General features: G+C 52.7%; 1 protein-coding gene, 1 long non-coding RNA gene and 1 pseudogene across 2 annotated transcripts; 2 read left to right on the forward strand and 1 right to left on the reverse strand.

Moving 5' to 3' along the window:
* The first annotated feature begins 2,943 nt into the window (after positions 1-2,943).
* LOC100352904 (putative N-acetyltransferase 8B) lies at positions 2,944-5,020 on the forward strand. Its single transcript, XM_008254240.4, has 2 exons — positions 2,944-3,104; positions 3,568-5,020. The coding sequence occupies exon 2, from the start codon at positions 3,638-3,640 to the stop codon at positions 4,319-4,321; it is 684 nt and encodes a 227-aa protein (XP_008252462.2). The 5' UTR covers positions 2,944-3,104; positions 3,568-3,637; the 3' UTR covers positions 4,322-5,020.
* Positions 5,021-8,145: 3,125 nt separating this feature from the next.
* LOC138848735 (putative N-acetyltransferase 8B) lies at positions 8,146-9,209 on the forward strand (annotated as a pseudogene).
* A 1-nt stretch (position 9,210) lies between these two features.
* LOC138848584 (uncharacterized) lies at positions 9,211-13,333 on the reverse strand. Its single transcript, XR_011386524.1, has 3 exons — positions 10,501-13,333; positions 9,555-9,638; positions 9,211-9,462 (listed from the first exon to the last, which is right to left on the reverse strand). It is a non-coding gene; the product is annotated as an uncharacterized lncRNA (long non-coding RNA).
* Between the last annotated feature and the right edge of the window lie 4,025 nt (positions 13,334-17,358).

Raw genomic sequence — 17,358 nt, forward strand, 5'->3', positions numbered from 1 at the left:
TTTTTTTTTTTTGATAGGCAGAGTGGACAGTGAGAGAGAGAGACAGAGAGAGAAAGGTCTTCCTTTGCCGTTGGTTCACCCTCCAATGGCCGCCGCTGCAGCCGGCGCACCGCGCTGATCCGATGGCAGGAGCCAGGATACAGGTGCTTTTCCTGGTCTCCCATGGGGTGCAGGGCCCAAGCACCTGGGCCATTCTCCACTGCACTCCCTGGCCATAGCAGAAAGCTGGCCTGGAAGAGGGGCAACCGGGACAGAATCCGGCGCCCCGACCGGGACTAGAACCCGGTGTGCCGGCGCCGCAAGGTGGAGGATTAGCCTATTGAGCCACGGCGCCGGCTAAGTACCTCCTTCTTTGAAGACCTGTTCTTTCCACTGGGATCTCATTTACAGAGATCTTTCTTTTTTTTTTTTTTTTTTTGCCAGAGTGTCTTGGCTTTCCATGCCTGAAATACTCTCATGGGCTTTTCAGCCAGATCGCAATGCCTTTAGGGCTGATTCTGAGGCCAGAGTGCTGTTTAGGACATCTGCCGTTCTATGAGTCTGCTGAGTATCTTGCTTCCTATGTTGGGTCACTCTCCCCTTTATTTATTCTATCGGTTAGTATTAGCAGGTACTAGACTTGTTTATGTGCTCCCTTTGACTCTTAGTCCTTTCATTATGGTCAATTGTGAACTGAAATTGATCACTTGGACTAGTGAGATGGCATTGGTACATGCCACCTTGATGGGATTAAATTGGAGTCCTCTGGTATGTTTCTAACTCTACCATTTGGGGCAAGTCAGCTTGAGCATGTCCCAAATTGTACATCTCTTCCCTCTCTTATTCCCACTCTTATGTTTAACAGGGATCACATTTCAGTTAAATTTCAACACTTAAGAATAACTGTGTATTAATTACAGAATTAAACTAGTCATATTAAGTAGAACAGACAAAAAAAACTACTAAGAGGGATAATGTATTAAGTTGTTCATTAACAGTCAGGGCTATGCTGATCAAGTCACCGTTTCTCATAGTGTCGATTTCACTTCAACAGGTTTCCTTTTTGGTGTTCAGTCAGTTGTCACCGATCAGGGAGAACATATGGTATTTGTCCCAGGCTTCCACCAGCACCTGCAGCCTGGAGCTCTGTTTCTCAGGCCTCCTGGCTCAACTTTGCATAACTTTGAAATATTTTAGGGCACTGCTGAGATATGCTGAAAGCATGTGACAAACACCCAGGGACGCATCTCCACTTAGGTGGTGGTTAAATTTCACTTTGAGGCCTCCTCAGAGGCCAAAGATCAGGGTCGGCAGCCTCCACCTTCCAGCCCAGCCCCTGCTGCCGCCTTCCAGCTTTAATGTCCATAGGGCAATGTCAATTCTTGCAGAACTGGTCTCTCTTCATCTCCCTCTTGGGTGCTCTTGCCTCAAGCCTGGCTGTCATCTCTGACTCCTTCATAATCCTTGCTCCCATGAGACTAATTTTAATGCCTGTATGTATTTCAGCCTCAAAATACATCTTTATGAGGGACTGCCATGATCCTGTCTGCCTCTGAGGACCAGCTGCCACTCGGGCCCCTCTCCTCACCCTGAGGGCTCCTCTATGAACACAGGAAAAGTCACCCCACTCAAGCAGAGCAGCCCTTGGATGCATGGGTGACACGGCGAGCAATGTCTGCAACTATAGACTTAGAGCCATTGTGCTTGGACACACTCGGCTCTGTGTTGGAGCTCATTGATCGGGAATCAGGGCAAGTTCAGGTTAATTCCCAGCACCCTCTAGGTCAGCCTCACTTGTGCAGTGAGCAACCTGTGGTACCTGGGGGCACTTGTGTCACTTGGTGCTGCATTTTCCTGTGGGGATATCTGCTTCAAGTCCTTCTTCCTGCCATGATTCTCCACATACAGCCACAGACATACCTTTAAGCTCACACACGCACACAGAACACACACATATGCATAGAACAAACACATGTGCACACATGCATATAGCCATCAACAGGAACATGCATAACATATTTTACTTATTTCAATTTCTAAGAGTATCCAGGGATTCTCATTACTCTGGGGATAGATCCACACTCAGCTGGACATGGGTCTTGCCTGGCAGATCCCTGCCCTCCTCTCCCCGAGAGGGGCCACATCAGCCATCATTCCCTACACGTCTTGTCTTAACACTGCCCCAGGGTCCTCAGCCTGAGAAGCTCCCCTCACTCTGCCTGCTCAGGCCCACTTTGTCCTGTGGTCATGGCATCATGTCTTGTCACACTCTCTTGGAGGATCTGGTGCCATCTGTCCCCAGCCTCCCAACCCTTGTCCCAGCTGTGAGGTATGCCCGCCTGACCCCAGACCCCAAAGTTTCTGAGAGCTCCCTAAGATGCTGGCCTGTCTGAGGTGTCCCAAGAGCTCACATGGCACCTGCCACAAGAGGCCTTGCTTGAATCATCCACTGTGCCCATGGCTACAGGCAGCCACAGAATAGGATGCTGATCTGTGAGGTTGGGCAGAATGGCAGGACTGGTGTGAGCTCATGGTTACAAGGGAAGCCCCCTTCTGTAGCTCAGCAGTTGAGTGGAGGAGGAAGTGTCCTGTCTGTGTCTGCCTGTCTCCTGCTTGTCAGCATTGCTGGCAGCAGTGACACCTGCAGCATAGGAGGGCACCGGGCACAACTGCTGATGAGGCAATGAAGGAGTGGACCTGGATGCAGGGTGCTGAGTGCAGGAACTGCGAAGGGTAGATTTTCCTGGAGCAGGGAAAGCTTGGGTAGGGAGAGAAGGACCCTGCTGCTCAGCCATCAAAGGAACACAGCGCCAGTGCTGCAGTCTCCAAGTGTGTACAGGGACAAAGGTGCCATTTCAACAAAGGCAGGAAAAATGGTGGCCAGCCTTCCCCAAGGAGTTTCTCCTTTCCTGGTGATGAAAAAAAAAAAAATTAGACTGGGGCTCCCTGAGCTGTCACAGCCCAGCACCTTGACCCTATGGTTGATGATTATCAAACATCCAGGTGTCAGCCAATGAGGCGGCCACCCAGCAGAGGTGGGGCAGGCCCAGAACAGTCCCTCCTGGATGCCAGGGACAGGCTGAGGGTCTGAGGCCATGCTGCACACGCTCAGCTCTGGAGAGCAGGTGAGAGGCTGGGGAGGGGGACAAGGCTGGGGCTCTGAGAGCAGGGTGGAGTCCTGGGGCCCGTGCTGGTGGTTGGAGGCGATGTCCTCTCATTAGGCTAAACATGGACAAATCAGGGAGGAGCCTGTGCTGAAAGGGGTGCTTGGGACACAGAATTTCTGCAATCATGGGCTTGGAGGGGGCCACAGGGCATGGGGCACAGAGGCTGCTGCACGGTCCAGCCCAGTGTGGCCAGGAGATGACAGGGAAATGAGACATGACGGCGGAGGACACGGACTTTAAGTGTCCATGTGTTACATGTGCTAGCGCGTTAACTTCTCAGATCTTATTTTACCCTGTGGTACAGATGAGCCCGCTGCCTCACAGAGGTTGAGTGCCGTGGCCAAGGTCACATCGCCAGAACAGATGGTACAAGGATCCTGGGAGCACGGGACACTCACGTGGCTTCCTCTCTCTTCTCCAGGGCAGTAGCAGGAGTGCAGGGGCGCCCAGCTGTCACTCTGGACATCGACATTCAGACACAGACATCTCTCATGGCTTCTTATCACATCCGCAAATACCAGGAGAGAGACCGCAAAAGTGTCCTGGCCTTGTTCTCCCAGGGGATGGAGGAGCACATTCCCAGTGCTTTCCGCCACCTGCTGAGGCAGCCCCAAACCCTCCTGCTCTTACCTGGGGTCCCCCTCGTCCTCCTTCTGCTCTCTGGCTCCTGGCTCCTCGCTCTGCTGGCCAGCCTCGCCATCCTCGTGGTCCTGAGGCTTGCTGCCTCCTATCCCTGGAAGAAGTACGTGGCCCTGAGTCTGCAGTCAGACATGGCTGACATCACCAAATCCTACCTGCGAGGGAGTGGCTCCTGCTTCTGGGTGGCCGAGTCTGAAGGGCAGGTGGTGGGCATGGTGGGAGCTCTGCCTGTGCAGGATCCCACCTTGCGGGAGAAGCAGCTGCAGCTCTTCCATCTGTCTGTGGCTTTGGAGCACCGGGGTCAGGGGCTAGCGAAAGCCCTGGTCAGGACGGTCATCCAGTTTGCCGGGGCCCAGGGCTACAGTGAGGTCGTCCTTGACACCAGCATTGTGCAGACTGCTGCCCTGAGCCTCTACCAGGGCATGGGCTTCGAGATCAAGCACCAGTGGTACTTCCACGTGAGTGCGAGGCTGGTGGGTCTTTCTGCTTTTTGTTTAGTGTACCGCCTGCCTTCTGCTCAGGGGGGCAGCCTGTGATCCATTTTCTGTGTGGGAGTGAAGAGTTAAAATTGCATATGTGCAGGTGTAAAAAGTTAAGCTTAAGCTTACAGGTTTAAATCTTCCTGGTACAGCTGTAAAAATAAGAGTAAAGTAGCACCTTGACAGTAGGGACTCCATTTTGGAGCACCTAAGACTCCATTCTGAGAAAGTACCCCCCATCCCCCCCCGTGAGACTCTGGTCTGAAACTATGATCTCAAATAGTCGGACAATAGCAGTGCACTACATCACCCTTGGCAGAGCACAGAAAACCCCCTAGCATGACTGCTCAAGCTTAAAAGTAGAAAGGTTACACCTGGGTTACCTGGGCTAATAATAAAGATGTAATTTGTCTGTGTCTTACATTAATGTCAAGTCCTAATTGCTAATTGTAATATTGTAACTGGTATTGTCAAAATTATGATAAATATTAATTTCACTTAGGTTTTAGGTTATGTTAACCCCAGTAACCATATACTCTCTTTTGATTTTATGTACTCTCTTTTGATTTTAGCAACTGTGTATAGCAACCGTGCATAGCAACCATGTATTCCCCCCTTCCCGGTTTTGCGGTTTTTGCCTTTATAAACCCTAACCTTTGGTTATTCAGGGCTGCTCTGTTAATGTATGATCAGACAGCCCCAGCATGCTGGATAATCAATAAATCTTTAACCCTTTGCTGGTTGCATGAGAGAAAAGTCTCTTGGAGTCGTTCCTCGGGTGGTGTGCTTTTTCAGACTCTAACAGGAGCAGATCGATTCTGCTGTGGTCACCAGCAAACCCTGACGCCTCCGTGCCATCAACAATAAATCTCCTTGATCCTGCAGATTTGAGTCCCATGTGTGTGGTGCTGGGAGGTGTAGGGGGCTGTGCTGCATTCATTCTACTTGGGGTGTTTCTGTTCCATTTCTCCTGCACCACAACAACCTTCTTTGAAAAATCAGCTGCCAAACGGTAAGATGTGCAGGCTTCAGCTCCTGAGTCCGCTGATAGTTCAGAGTTGGAGCTGAGCTAGGATGGGCAGCTGTCCTGAGTTGGTGATGGACAGGGCGGCTGGGCACCATCATGTCCATCAGACTGGCTCAGGCATGGTTTTGGTTTAAGTTCCTTGCAGAGGAGACAAAGCAACAATTCAATCAACACAGGACCCCTGGCAGGGCAGCAGGTCACTGTGTGGTTGCACACATTGTCTGGAAGACCACAGTGGTGCCATACCCAGGTCTCTCTCCACTGGCCTTGGGTCCCAGGATCCCATCCTGGAAGCACCGGTTCTTAGCATGGCCAGGTGTCCTGGGGTGACCCGGGTTGCAGTTGGGCTGTGTGCAGATCCCTGCCAGGTCCACTTTCCCAGAAAGGGCAGAAATCAAAGTGCCCTGAATTCCCCTTCTCAGCGGTTGGGGCTCCCAGGCTGACTCTGAACACTCCTGTGACGTCCGCCTCCGTGCCTGGAGGGCATGCAATAGGAGCGAGATGGCCGTGCCCAGCGGGTCTGGCCTGGGGGAAACAGAGTCTCACAGGTTCGCACCACCCAGAACATCTGCCTGTCACAGTGTAATGGGATGGTGACGGGCAAGACAAAGAAACCCACGAGAAGATGGCTCAGTGCTCAGGATTGCATGTGTGGCTGCAGGCAGGAACTCAGTGGCTGAAGTCACCGGCTGCCCAGGCGCCACCAGTGAACTCAGGTGTCTTCATGAGGCCAGGAGCCAATCTGGTTTATATTAACTTAACAATGAATGTTTAACGATGAATGTTTATCTAGAGACCAACAGGTGCACATGATACCCCCTTTTCAGGTATTTTAGAAATCAGTGAGAAACCAACTCAGACATCAGGGGTCCTTAAATTAGGATGTCTTCTAAGACACCGAACTGTGCCCCCCATCTCCCATCGACACAATCCACCCCTCCCTTCTTCCTGTCCCATCGCAAACTCGATACAAAGTGTGGGAATGGCACTCTGAGTGCTTGCACTCTGGTCCTTGTCCCCATTGCAAACCCACTTAGGCACAGCACAGGGGGCACCCCAGTTGCAGAGCAGCATCCATTGCTCAGCCCCTCGACCGGGACCCCCTGCCCTCACTGGGAGCAGAGTTCACCTTGATGCATGCCCTCGGCCCCAGGGCACTCAGTGATGCTTTGTCCATCGGGGGTCAGGACCCATGGTGTCTCAGGGACCTCAGTGTCCACTGCAGTCTTACCACTTGGGCTCCCAGTGGTCTTCGTTTATGACGGGCCTGCACCCCCACAACAGGAAACCTCCTTTCCTGTCAGGGTATGGACCAGGTGGGAAGCCAGCACGCTGACCCCTGCTGTGACACGTGGTCTCCAGGAAATGTAAGTGACCTTGAGACCGAAGTGTCCCCTTGGGAGGCTGCAGGGCAGTCTTGATGTCTCCAGGATGGGTCTCTTTCGAGTGAACACTCCAAGTGTTCTTGCCCAAACCTGGGCATCTCTGCTCTCTTCCTTGTTCCACTCCAGTTAGACTCAGTCTAATTCCTGCCAGTTCTGCCTCCATGTGGTGCAGTTGTCCCCATCTTGGCTGCTTTGTCGAGAACCAGTCACCTCTCTGTGTCCTGGCTCTCTGCTGGTCTAGAGGGCTCTGTAAATCCAGGACCCAATGCAGTTCAAACAGAGCAGCCCACCGGACACACAGGGAAGGGGGCAAACAGTGCCAGTGAATGGACAGAATTGCATGTCTGTGCCCTGGGCAGCGCTCAGCTCTGGGAGGGGTTGCTGGCTTAGCCATGGAGCATGCTCGGTTTTAGCCCTCCCCACTCTCTCTGGTATGTTGCACTTGTGCAGTGAGCAACCTGCACACTGCACCTCAATGTCTTTTCTATGTCTGATGTTCATTTGAGGGTAGGAAGAAGCTCTTTTCCTTTCTCCTTGTATCCATTCTCCACCCGCAACTGTAGTGATGATCTCACAACACTCACACACACACAACGTCCTGCTCATGTCACTCCCCAACTAAAAGCATATCCATGGCTGTTCTTGGAGGAGTCCCTGCTATCTATCCGGACATGGGCCATGATGTTCTTCCTTTCTGCTCCCTCTCTCCCCACCAGGGGCCACGGCGGCCTCGATCCCTGAAAGCCTTGTCTTTGTCCTGCCCCAGGATCCTGAGAAGCTCCCTCACTGTGCCAGCTCGGGCCCACCCCTCTGCAGTCACAGCCCAATGTCCTCATCAGACTCTCTGAGGAGCAGGTGTGTCTGCCTGTCTCAGACAGTCCCATCATCTGTGCCAAACACTGGACATGTGTGATGGCACAGGCTCTGGCTCCCACCGGGTCACTCGCCAGGCATGCACTGGGCGGTGCTTGTCACCTGGTTGTCAGTATTGCTGGCAGCAGTGACACCTGTAGCCTAGCGGGAACCCCAGGCACAACTGCTGATGAGGGAATGGACTTTGATCTCCCTGCTCTGTCATACCCTCAGGTTTATGATTTTCATACACCCAGGAGCCAGCCAATGTGGGGCAGGCCCCTGCCAGTGTCGGCATGGCACCTGCTGCCAGCAGAGGGCAGAGGACGTGTGGGACCCTCTCGGCTCTGGGGGAGCAGATGAGAGGGCATGGGGCGGAGGGAAGTGTGGGCCTGGGGTCTCGGCACCCTCAGGGCCTAGAGGTTGGGCCATTGTTGCTGTGTGGAACTTACGTTACCTCATCGGGCTAAGGCTGACAAAGGGGAAGGGGTCTTGGCTCAGGAGTGCAGGATTTCCGGACGTCCGGGCCAGAGGAAGAGGGGCAGGTTGGACACACTTCCTGGCTGCTCCCCCACAGCCATGCTGAGGAGTTTTAAAAATGGAGCTGAGGCTGCAGGGGGTGCCCCATGTTTCAGGGGTCACAGAGCTTAGGTTTTCAGTCCCTAGAACACAGGGGATCTTGCTGTCTCTATAGTTGCAGACATACAGGCTGAGACCCCGGGATGGGCAATTTGCCAGGTCACGCGGCCAGAACGGTGTGGACAGGTGAATGAGGCCAGCACTTGCAGGGGAGGTCTGCCCCCTTTTGGCGAGGGCAGAAAGGCACCCCCTCCAGCAGGGACTCCCAGTATGAGGAGCCTGGGGCACGGGGCACTCACATGGTTTCCTCTCTGTTCTCCGGGGCAGTAGCAGGCATACAGGGGTGCCCCGCTGTCTCTCTGGACTTTGAGATTCAGACACAGACATCTTTCATGGCTTCTTATCATAGCCACAAATACCAGGAGACCGCAAATGCTCCCTGGCCTTGTACATCCAGGGGGTGGAGAAGCACGGCCCCAACATCTTCCACCACCTGCTGAGGCTGCCCCAAACCCTCCTGCTCTTACCTGGGGTCCCCCTCGTCCTCCTCTTGTTCTCTGGCTCCTGGCTCCTCGCACTGCTGGCCAGCCTTGCCGTCCTCGTGGTCCTGAGGCTTGCTGCCTCCTATCCCTGGAAGAAGTACGTGGCCCTGAGTCTGCAGTCAGACATGGCCGACATCACCAAATCCTACCTGCATGGGAGTGGCTCCTGCTTCTGGGTGGCCGAGTCTGAGGGGCAGGTGGTGGGCACGGTGGGAGCTCTGCCCGTGCAGGATCCCACCTTGCGGGAGAAGCAGCTGCAGCTCTTCCATCTGTCTGTGGACTTGGAGCGCCGGGGTCAGGGGCTAGCGAAAGCCCTGGTCAGGACGGTCATCCAGTTTGCCCGGGCCCAGGGCTACAGTGAGGTCATCCTTGACACCAGCATTGTGCAGACTGCTGCCCGGGGCCTCTCCCAGGGCATGGGCTTCCAGAAGATGACCCCGTTCTTCACCGCTTTCAGGAGGCTGGCAGGTGTCTCTACTGTTTGCCTTCTGCTCAGGGTGGAAAGCTTGAGGGGCCAGCTCTGCTGTAGCCACAGGCAAACCCTGAACAATAAAGGCTCTTTGCTCCTGCACATTGGAGTGGGGTAGGGAGGCACCGGCTGCTGTGTTCCTGTCATTCTCCTCTAGAGTCTCTGTCATCACCATTTTTCTAGGGCCCGAGCCTATGGTGAAGAGTTTCAGCTGGGCTGGGCTGGGCAGCCCTTTAGGTCTTGTTGTCTTGTTCAGTTGTCCTGTGTTAGCCTATGTCTGGGTGTCTGGGCCTCATCGTGTCCATCAGACTGGCTCAGGCATGGTTTAAGGTTGTTGCAAGGAGCTGGAGCCAAAGCAGAAAGAGGTTGATGCTTTCTCAAGGCCCTGAAGCTATTGTGTCTGCTCACTTCCCTACCCCGGGGAGAGGGGACTCACCTCTGCAGTGAGGAGCTGCAGGGATCACGGCCCAGGAGCAGGGTGCAGCCACATGGGCAGAGGGGTCATCCACGTCTGGGTCAGCTGCAGCCAGGATACAGTGCAAACATCAGGCAACGGATGGAACCCAGTCTTGCAGTCCCAGTATCAGTGAATGGAGGCCCCAGTGGCAAGAGTGCCGAGTCCCAGGTCTGCATGCTTGGGACCAAAGGTTTAGATTCCTGCTTTTTCAGAGACACAATAGGCCTCACCTGGCCACTGTGGGCGCGTGATGCAAGGGCAGGCTGGCCCTGGGCACCAGGTTCATGATGTGAGCTCCAATTTCCCATCTTAGCAAGACCCACTGCAGTCCTAGGGGTGCCCGTGGGGACTGGCACCTCTCACCAGGTCCCCAATGCCAGAGGCTGGCTCCCTGCGGATGGGGGTGGGGTGGGGTAGATGCTCCTCAGCCAGGCATCTGTAATGCTCAGGGACCAGTGCTCCAGGCTTCTCTTGCCTGGTGTATCCACTACTTACAGCTTATCTGCTCTCACGGGTCAGCGGGACCACACCAGGTCCAGTCCTGCCAACTAGCCTTTGTCCCAGGCAACTTTGCTCTAAGTGCAACGATGCCCAGCACCTTTGGTGTTTCCAAAGTGAGCACCTGTGGCCTCACCTCACCCTGCCCACTCCATGCTGGCTCCTCACCCACGGCTTGGTTTGTCACCACAGTCCTCTCTGTCAGCACCTCCCACCCACCCACCCCCACCTCGCTTCTCCAAAGCCCACCCATCCTCACCACCTGTTTAGCATCTGCACCCAGTATTTTCATTAGGCTTCTGCCCACGGAGTTGTGGATGAGCTTCTTAGTCAATGGTGAGGCCTTTGGGACAGCTGCACGGGGCAGGGCAGAAGGCCATGGCTACCCCCCCTGCCCCCAGCTCTCCTCGCCCAGACCAATACCCACCTGGAGGAGTTTCCTGTGGGCACTGGGCTGGTGCTGGAGATGAGTGAGGTCCACAGTGGTGTCTGTGCTTCGAAATGTTTCTTCAAGCAGCCAGCGTTCTGGTGTAATGGGTTAAGTTGCTGCCTGCAATGCCAGCATGCTACATGAGTGCCAGTTCTAGTCCTGGCTGCCCCACTTCCAGTCTAGCTCCCTGCTGGTGTGCCTGGGAAAGCAGTGGAGGATGGCTCGAGTGCTTGGGCCCCTGCACCCACATGAGGGACCTGGATGAAGCTCCTGGCCCAGCCCTAGCTGTTGAGGCCATTTGGGGAGTGAACCAGTGGATGGAAGATCTCTGTAACTCTGGCTATCAAATAAATAAATAAAACTTGAGAGAATAGGGCCGGCGCCGCGGCTCACTAGGCTAACTCTCCGCCTAGCGGCGCCGGCACACGGGGTTCTAGTCCCGGTCGGGGCGCTGGATTCTGTCCCGGTTGCCCCTCTTCCAGGCCAGCTCTCTGCTGTGGCCAGGGAGTGCAGTGGAGGATGGCCCAGGTGCTTGGGCCCTGCACCCCATGGGAGACCAGGAAAAGCACCTGGTTCCTGGCTCCTGCCACCGGATCAGCGCGGTGCGCCGGCCGCGGCGGCCATTGGAGGGTGAACCAACGGCAAAAGGAAGACCTTTCTCTCTGTCTCTCTCTCTCTCTCACTGTCCACTCTGCCTGTCAAAAAATTAAAAAAAAAAAAAAAAAAAAAAAAACTTGAGAGAATAAAGTTTTCTTCAATCACAGTGAAAGGGGTTCACTGAGGCCAAGGTGAGGAGGGGCCAGTCCTGGGCCAGCTCCCAGCCACCTGCAGCTGGAGGACACGCCTCTGCTCCTGGCCTCGCTCTCCCTGCCCCTGCCCCTGCCCCAGCCTGCCCCAGGTGGTTGCTCGGGGTCTCCCCACAGGTGAGTGCGGCCTGCCGAGGGGGGAGAGCAGCCAGGGTTGGAGAGGGGGCTTCTGAGCAGGGGTCCATTCCCTGCTGGGTCCTGGCAGCCACTGCTGCTCAGTCCTTTGCGACCTGCGGCTAGGAGGGCGCTGAAGTGGGCTAAAAATCCGCCAGCACGGGGATCTTACCGTGCCCACGGCTGGTATCAGCCGCGAGTATTCATGGTGTTGCTCCTTCCCAGTGCTGCCTGAAGTCTCCGCTGCGAGTTGGGGGCGGGGGTCACAGCGCCCTCTGCTGGTCACTACTGGGAGACATTCCCGCTCTAACAGCCAGGGGCAGTAGGGCCCTTACTCCGGTCCTGGGTCAAGTCCACTCTCAGGGCAGCGAGGGTCAGCAGTGCGTTCACGAAGACGCACTTGCAGGGCGCAAAGGCGTTGCGTGAGTGTCTTGTCTGTGAACTGGGGCGGCAATTACCATTCTGGGTAGTGGATGGACACACCAGGAGTTCAACTTGATCCTCAGCCTGAGGCATTCCACGTGGCAGCTAAGAAGTTATGCCATGAGGGCCAGCGGGTTAAACCACCTCCAGCAACCACTGCATCCCTCATGGGCGCCAGTTCCTGTCCTGGCCGCTCACTTTTGATCCAGCTCCCTGATAATGGCCTAGGGAACGCAGCAGAAGATGGCCCAAGTGTTTGGGACCCTGCCACCTATGCAGGAGACTGGGATGAAGCTCCTGGCCAGTGTAGCCATGAGTGCCTATGTGGCCACCCTAGCTACAGGAGGAGCCAAGAGACGTCACAGACCAGGCGCCCAGTAAGGAGAGCTGTCTGAGACCTTGCAAGGTGTCACTGCGCCTCTGAGAGGGAGCGCTCATTAGATTTGCTCAGTATAGCACCATCTTTAAAAGCAGTCATGTAGGAGTCCACACTGCCCTAGGGGACAAAGGTCCTTGTATCCCTATCAGCAGTTCCCCACCAACATTCCACGAAACTAGAAAAGAAAAAAAAAAAAAAAAAAAGACTGCAGCCTCACATATCCAACAGAGCAACAGGGAACCTATCGCTGTAGCTCATGAAGCATTCTGCACTATAGGGACAGCAGGTGCCATCTCTCCCAAGTGCCACTTCTCCCCCTCCCCCTGCCATTGCTGGCTGCTCCTGAAGCCTGTGCAAACCAGACTTCCTGAGTAGGACTCCTGTAGTGCAGCCTGGCCTGCCCACTGCTGCTCAGAGCTGCGGGTGGGATGGGGACTGGTCAGCACTGTTCTTGCAGCACCGGCAACTGGCCTGCAGCTTGGGGCCTTGTACACACAGCAACCAGGGGTCTGCAGTGCCCTGCCCATCTCGATGCCATCGTCAGTCCTACAAGAACAATGGTAGCACTTCTCTGCCCCACACCCATCCAGGCACCGGCGCCAGCACTGACGACGTGGCCCCGCCTATGGGCCCCAAAACATGGTTGTCTGCATGCCAAGGATCCAAGTGATTCTGCTGGGCCCCAGGAGTGCCCCAGACCCACACTGCTACCCCAATTCACTACAGCAAAAGAAAATATAGGGGGGTTATAATATATGTCACTCAACTGGAATGAAAACCAAGGCTGCCTACTGAATCGTCATCCAGAGACACATCTTCAGGAAAAAAACAAAAAACAAAAAACCTTCATCCACGAAAGGCACCATTTTTAAGGCAATGGAAACAAATTATCAGCTAGATATACAAATATCAATGTAGAGACACAAGAAGGAATGCAATAAAATGTTTAATATCAGACTACAAAGAAAGGGAGGTTGGCAAAATGCCTGACAAAGAATTCAAAAGAATTATTATAAGACTATTCAAGAGAGTCTTATAAGACTATTCAAGAGAATACAGTTATATATACTATATATAGTTATATATACTATATATACTGTATATACTATATAGTGTGTATATATAGTATGTACACTATATACTATATGTACACTATATACTATACACTATATACTATATATACACTATATAATGTACTATATATATATACTATAAATGAACTTAGGAAACCAATGCATGATATGAATGTGAAATTTAGCAAATAGAGATCTTGAGGGGAAAAACGAAAGCGGCCAGCACTGTGCACAGCAGGTTCAGCGCTGCGTGAGAAGCTGACATCCTGTATCCGCAGGCTAGGTGGGTCCCAGCTGCTCTGCTTCTAATCCTGCTTCCTGTGAACATGCCTGGGAAAGTAGCATGAGATGGCTCCAAGTACTTGGGTCTCCCTGTCTTTCTGTTAACTTTGAATTTCAGTTAAATAAATCAATCTTTTTTTAAAAAATGTCTCATTATAAAGATAAGCCCAGGAACAGATGGCCTCACTGCCAAATTCCATCAAACTTTTCTTTAAAAATACCTCTTTCGGGTATTTCAGAAATCAGTGAGAAACCAACTCAGACTTCAGGGGTCCTCAAATTAGGATGTCTTCTGCAGACACCTCCTAACTGTGCCCCCATCTCCCACCGACACAATCCACCCATTCCTACTTCCTGTTCCATTGTGAGCTCAACACAAAGGGTGGGAGTGGTGCCCTGCGTGCTTGCACCCTGGTCCTTGTCCCCATTGCAAACCCACTCAGGCACAGCGCAGGGGGCACCCCAGCTGCTGGGCAGCTGCCATCACCCAGCCCCTCGACTGTGGGCCCCCAGCTCCTGCTGGGAGCAGAGTTCGCTGAGGGCCAGGGGACTCAGTGAGTGCCTTCTTCTGAGTGCCCCATAGTGCACCATTCTCACCTCACCCCCCATTATCAAATTGTTATCTTGACTCCTTACGCAATTTTCTGTATTCATTGTTGACAGTGTGTTTAATTGTTTTAGCTTAACTTACTATCTCTTAGGCTTCCTGAACATTTTATCCCCCCCTTAAAAATAATCTTTTGTGTTTAACACTTTAATTTATAAGCATATCTAAATATTTGTTTGTTTGAAAGTCAGAGTTACAGAGAAAGAGGGAGAGACAGAGAGAGAGAGGTCTTCCATCAGCTGGTTCACTTTCAGATGGCTGCAACAGCTAGGGCTCGGCCAGGCCCAAGTCAGAGCCAAGAGCTTCCTCCAGGTCCCCAACATGGGTAGCAGATGCCCAAACACTTGGGCCATCTTCCACTGCTTTTCCCAGGCCATAAGCAGGGAGCTCGATCAGAAGTGGTGCAGCCAGGATCGGTGCCCACATGGAATGCCACCATTACAAGCTATGCCACAATGTCCACTCCATAGTTTAAATATTCTTTTATTTCTTTTTAAAACTCATGTCTTTTACATTTTAACATTTCTTTTCTGTTGGTATTTTAACAGTTTTAATTTGGGTCTTCTTGTTCCAAGCAACTCATTTTACAAATTGTTTGGTATTTCTAATTAAAAAATAGAGAAACTCTATTCTTATAATCCTTTTATTTTTTTAATGTGGAAAACACACATAAAATGTACCTGCCATGTTAGCCATTCTTTTTTTTTAAAATAAAGATTTATTTATTTATTTGAAAGGCAGAGTTACAGAGAGGCAGAGGCAGAGAGAGAGGTCTTCCATCTGCTGGTTCACTCCCCATATGGCCTCAACAGCTGGAGCTGCACTGTTCCAAAGCCAGGAGCCAGGAGCTTCTTCCCAGTCTCCCACGTGAGTGCAGGGGCCCAAGGACCCATCTTCCACTGCTTTCCCAGGAAAGGGCAGAGAGCTGGATTGGAAGTGGAGCAGCTGGGACTCGTACCGGCGCCCATATAGAATGCCAACATGCAGGCGGTAGGCTTTACCTGCTATGCCACAGCACCGGCCCTGTTAGCCATTCTTAAACCTTATATAATGCAGTGGCATTAAGTGTATCCACAGTGTTCTGTAGCCACCACCATCACTCATCTCTGGAACATTTCGGCCTTCCAAACAGAAACTTGGTGCAGGATAAACACTGTCTCTGCCTCCACACCCCTCGCAAGCACTGCTCTACTGCATGTCTCTCAGAATTTGCCTCTGCAGGAACCCTGTACAAATGGCATCTCACAATGCTTGTCCTTTCGTGTGCCTTTTCTGCCCTTCACTCTCAATTACCATTCTCAAACTGATTTGTATCATGCTGAGTTTTTACCCACTAGTTCACTTGCATTCTTAAACATTCTTCCATTTGTGTGTTTTCCTTCACCGTGCTGATGGGATTAACTCATAAGGGTGCCCTCCTGTTCTCCAGGTTCTTTCACCTTGTCTGCTTGGTGACCTTCAACAAAGCTTCTAATTCTTCCAGAGACATCTCCCTAGATGACCCAAGACACACGGATCAAAAATCCTTTCTGGAGACGGGTGTTGGTGCCTGCATGCCATATCTCGGTGCCTGGATCTGAGTCCCCACTCCTCTCCCAAGTCCAGTTTCCTGCTTGGATGCACCCCGGAAGCCAGTAGCTGATGCTTCAGGCACTTGGATCTCTGCCACCCCCACGGGAGACCCAGATGGAGCTCCTGGCTCTGGATTTTACTTGACCTGGCCAGGTCCTGGCTGTTGTAGTCATTAGGGGAGTGAACCAGTGGATCCTCTGTTTTTCTGCCTTTCTAATAAAAAATGAAAAAATAAAATCCTTCTCCAGGCATGAGCAACTTTGCTCCTGCAGTCAGCATTCTGGCACAGCCTGGTGCTGCTGTCTGCTAGGACCCAGGGGCTCTCAGGGTCTCCTTCCCCTCCTTTCATCAGCAGCCTCTCCCTAACCCACGGGGTCAGTGGGAAGGCCCCATGGCTGCTGGCTTTAGCTTGGGCAGATCTCCAGTACCTGCTGACTGGAGCTGACAGATGAATACAGGAACCCTAGCACATTTCACACAAACAATGGGTAATTTTCTAGTAGGCCCAGTATCCCATGGGGCAGACTGACACTAACAAATCCCTTCTTATTCATCTGACATTGAGATTTAACTAGGAGTCCTGTTATTTGCCAAGTCTGGCAGCCTTGCTGTAAACATTACCCAGAATTCCACACTGCAGTCCACTCCACAGGTGGCTTTCCCTTCTCAGAAGCTTGGGAGGAAGGGGAGATAAGGATTAGCTCTAAAGAAAAACGCACCAGGCTGGGTTAATCTCTGATAACCTATCTACCAAAGGGAAATGAATTACAATTTAGGTCCGTGGCTAAATTGATAAACAGTCCCTGCAGTCAGAGTGCCGTGGACTCAGCTCGCTCACACCTGGGAACCCAGCGTGCCAGGGTCCAGCCTCGCATGGCCTTGGCGTTCGTCAGCACTCACAGAGGCAGATGTGTTCTTCTGAGGACCAGATGTGAGACAGGCACGCATGTATAAGAGGCCAGATTCTACCCTGCATTAAGTGGACTGAGTGTTGGTGCACTGACTGCTGGAAACCAGGTTTGGGGGAAGAGGAGGAGGGGCATAAGCTGGAGGAGAACCTGCTGCTCTATTGCCAGAGCTACAGTCCAGCTATCCAGGCCAGGGCCTCAGAAGAGCCCACGCAAATGCCTGAGAAAGTCGCCGTGAGACAACAGCCTGCCAGGAAGCAAGAGCAGGAAGCCAGGCTGCAGCCTCCGCCCCCTGCACACAGCAGCCCATGGGCAAGAGCTGCACGGCCAGAAATGCCCCGGGCTACCGGCAGGGAGGGACGTGTGGAGCCGGGCAGAGATGAGAGGGGCCCAGCTGGAGGTGAGAGACCTTTAACTGCTACCCAAATGGGGAACTTTTATTACCATACTTTTGCTTACTGAGTGGAGACTGTGTTTTCAGTGAAAAACAAGCAAGCAGGAGGAATGTAGGAGGAAAATTATTCCTCCCCACTGAGGGCGCTTCAAAAGGGCAGAGGGAGACACAGTGGGCTCCTAGTGTTCACAGCAGCATTGCTCAGAGGGCTCTAAATGTATTCAGTTATGTTCAACACACTGCCTACTGTAGGACTAGATATGTGGTACATGAAAATGTTCCATAAATTACAATGCA

The sequence above is a fragment of the Oryctolagus cuniculus genome, chromosome 2 (genome assembly GCF_964237555.1).
Source record: "Oryctolagus cuniculus chromosome 2, mOryCun1.1, whole genome shotgun sequence".
Taxonomy (NCBI): domain Eukaryota; kingdom Metazoa; phylum Chordata; class Mammalia; order Lagomorpha; family Leporidae; genus Oryctolagus; species Oryctolagus cuniculus.